Source organism: Octodon degus, unplaced genomic scaffold (genome assembly GCF_000260255.1).
Source record: "Octodon degus isolate 3935 unplaced genomic scaffold, OctDeg1.0 scaffold00291, whole genome shotgun sequence".
In the NCBI taxonomy this organism is placed as follows: Eukaryota; Metazoa; Chordata; class Mammalia; order Rodentia; family Octodontidae; genus Octodon; species Octodon degus.
The window spans coordinates 336250-340025 of NW_004524867.1; the positions used below are offsets into that span (position 1 = coordinate 336250).

The 3776-nt window shown below is 45.8% G+C and overlaps 1 protein-coding gene across 2 annotated transcripts in view; it reads left to right on the plus strand.

The window, feature by feature from the left end:
• Anos1 (anosmin 1) overlaps positions 1-3776 on the plus strand; it is a 209656-nt gene that overhangs the window by 132032 nt on the left and 73848 nt on the right. For both annotated transcript variants that reach the window (XM_004647183.2, XM_023707448.1), the window contains exon 4: positions 2344-2566. In XM_004647183.2, coding sequence (XP_004647240.1) covers positions 2344-2566 — 223 coding nt within the window. The remainder of the gene's footprint in view (positions 1-2343; positions 2567-3776) is intronic.

Sequence of the window (3776 nt, forward strand, 5' to 3'; positions counted from 1 at the left end):
GCTGCCCTGGTTTCTCTCCACCAGTGCTACCTCATTTATTTCCATCCCTAACTCTGATGTGACATCAGAGGAAGACCTCTGTGGGTACCTCCTACTTCTACCTTCAAGAAATCATGAGAGTTCTTTCCAGGTGATGGTCCAGGCTGCTGTGAGACCTCATTCTTTGTGTTGTGTTGGGTCTGTGATCTATGTCAGCAAGTAGAGGCTGGTGTGGCTAAGGGCTCAGACCCACACGGGACTGATTTCTGTGCACAGGGAGGGAGAGAAAGCAGGCGCTCACTCGCCACATTCCTGGGATCAGCCACAGCTGGCCAAGAAGGGAGCCTGTGGGTGCACCACTCCCGCTCCTGAAAGCCAAGAGCACAGTGCTATAAAAGGTGTCTGGATGCCTTCAGGGGATGCTGAGAATTTTACCTGGCTGAGCAGGTGTATTCGAGGTGGAAATGGATTTCAAAGGATATGATTATGGTAGGGCCACTATGGTGGCATTCATTTTTCATAAAGGGAGGGGAGGTTTAGAGTAGATTCAGGACTAAGGAAGATTATGTATTATTCTTGTAGCTCTACTGGGGATAGCACCTGGGCTTTGTGCATGCCAGGGAGTGCTTTGGCGCTGCACCTGTAATGCCTACGGTGATGACCTTATCAGGCATTTTCTATCAGACCAAAGGAGAGTAAGGGTAGGATTGGGGATTGAGGCTGCAGGGACTCCTCAAGCCTCCCTAAGGAAGTCAAAGGAAAGCGAAAGCACAGAACTGCTTCTGCTCTCTGAGCAGCCCACTTCTTAGAACCTCAGTTCCTTTCCAGTTGAACTGCAGAAAAAAATCTCGTAGTATTCTCTGACTGCAGCTGATATCCGAGGCAAGATTGAACTGCTGTCCGAACCCCCTTTCCCAAGGAAAATCAGGCATTTGATGAATAGTCCTTCATGGTGCTCTGGCTTTCCCAGTATGAGATCTCTCTAGTACCTCCAGGGCTCCCCATGTTCACTGCTGGTTGGATGACTCTGGGATCCTTCAGTGAGTTACTGCACAAAATGCCCTTCTGAACTCACCTAGTTCATAGCGAGGGGAGGTGTACGTTGAAGTACAAAGATCCACATTCTTTCACCACAGCATTCATTGCAAATCTGTGCTGATAAAAGGTACTGTATGCTCATTGAGTCTAAGGGCTGACGTCATTAAAACATATGCACTTTAGGTCCAGACTTTGCAGAGATGAGCATAGACAGGAAACAGGGAAGAGAAAGAGAAAGCAAAAGTTCTTTAAGATAAAATGTGCATATGCTCCAGTTCCTCAAAGAGCAGAAGGCATAGACAATTCCAATAATGTGTTTCAACCATAGGAGTGGTACAGGTCGTAGAGGGCCCCATGGATAATGTATTTAGTTCATATTTATAGTATATGAAAAACAAATCAAAGAGGCTTGCTAGAAAATATCTAACGCATCTGTTTCAAAAGGGCTCTTCTGATTGTACTTAGCCTGTTTTGTAAATATAATCATCTATTCCCATGATATCGGGGATGGAACCCAGCCTTGCACATACTGCACACTAGCTCTGCCGCAGAACCACAGCTCAACCCTATGGTAGCTTTTCCCTCTGACTTTAAGCTGAGATGGAGAGTGAAGTTCTGTGAACGTGTGTCCATGCACCGGATGGGGCTATTGCAACCCATTGGAAATCATACTGCTTGGATGTTCTTTTGGGAAAGTACCATGCAGTGTCATTCGGCTGGGGGCAAAGGAAACACATCCATCCATTCTGCAGAAGAGCCAAGGGAATTTTTTTTTTAATGTGGAACCGAGGATTGCGCTCAGGCCGTTGGGCTTGTCAGGCAAGCACTTATTCTACGGAGCTATCTCCCTGACCCCTCAAGGGAATCTTTTGATGTTACAAGAATGTGAAACTTCCTTTCAGATGTCTCAGAAGCAGACTTCATGTATCTTTTCTTTTGTTAAAAAATGGGTTTAGTACAGGGTCTACAGGGTCTCCCTACACAGATCAGATGCGTAGTGATCCTCCTGTGTTCAGCCTCCCAAGGGCTGGGATTACAGGTGCGCGCCACCACGCCCAGTCTCATTTCCTGTCTCAGTGCACCCTGGGGGTGAGGCCGGTGTGATTGAATCCCGGTGGCTGCACCTGCCTAAACAGGTGCTTTAATCCACTGAGCTGTTTGGCTGGCCCTGAGACTTCACGCATCTGTTTGGGCGCAATTACTGGGGACCCAACCCAGAGCCTTCTGCAGGCTAGCCAGGTGGGTGTCCTACCACTGGACCACACCCCAACCCTTCCTGTGTCTTCAGTGCGATTGAGAACTTGTCTTTCTGTCTTTTTCTGGCAGCCTCTGTTCCCCAAGAAGAACTATGAGTGCTTGACCAGCTGTGAGTTCCTCAAGTACATCCTTTTGGTGAAGCAAGGGGATTGCCCGGCTCCCGAGAAAGCGAGTGGCTTCGCGGCTGCCTGTGTGGAAAGCTGTGAGGTTGACAACGAGTGTTCCGGGGTGAAGAAGTGCTGCTCCAATGGGTGTGGACACACCTGCCAGGTGCCCAAGACCCTGTACAAAGGTGAGCAGCACAGAGGGTATGAAGGACCTCGCTGGGCCAGGGGTGTAGCCCAGTGTCACGGCTCCTGCCTGACAAGCACAAGTATGTGGCCCTGAGTTTGATTCCTGGCTCAAAAATGAAGAAAGACCTTTCCCTTCAAAAGAGCTGGTGGTGCTTAGGGAAGGTATGTCAACTGCACACGGAGAAATGCTAAGAGTACGCCACACTTTAAGGAAGTTTATTTTGTGCTGTGTAGAAATAAGTTAAAACATTCCTGGGTTTTAGAATAAGTTCAAGGTGGAGTAAATCAGATATGAATGTTTAACATATGTGTAATTTTTTATTTATTTTTTGCCTAGAAGAATACATCAATTAAACTCTGCTAGGTACCTCAGGATAACATTTTAAATCCCTGGAAATAGGCTGGAGTTGAGGCCCACAGTTGAAAAACACACAATAGATGTACTCATAGCATGGCTTTGCCCTAAGCAGTACCTGAGAGTGGGAGTGTCGCTGTATAGATGTTAAATATTTTGATTCAAATGCTGAGATTCTAAGCAGAAGGCTTTCTTTCCCTCTTCCAAGATGAGAACTAAGTTGAGAAGGATTTTTTTTTTTTAAAGCTGGCTCAGGCTGCCTTCAGGATGCGCCTGGTAAGGCCTGTGAAGCTGGGGATCAAACCACGATCCCCGGTGCCTGACTGGGTTTGCCCAAGCAGGCGTTTAAACAACTGAGCTTATGCACAAGCCCCCAAGAGTTGAGAAGGATTCTTTTTTTGGGAACTCAGTTGACTGTGTACTTCTCTAAATATAATAGTTTTCTTTTAATAGCAAGTTCTAGAGCACTTAATTGCTTAAGGCTAAGAGCTGTTTGCCTTTTCTTTAAACGTGACCCAGTTCCATTATGATTGGCTGATTCTGTTGCACCACGTATACTTTCGGGTACTACCATGATAACTCAGACACAGAATATTTTGTTTATTTTTTGGCCTAATCTGAAGAGGGAAGTAGAATTAATGCATAAGCATTGTTCATTACAAGTGAGAAAAGAGAAATAGATATATCTTCTTTCCTCTCTTGCTTGACAAACATAAGGCCAAATTGCATTATTTAGAATTGCTGGTAATTTTTAACATAAAATACGTATAGAGCAGCATTCAACTAACCGTACGAATCTTGGGTCATGTCTAGCTGTTTTTAGAAGTCTTTCACCCTCATAAAAATGCACTTGT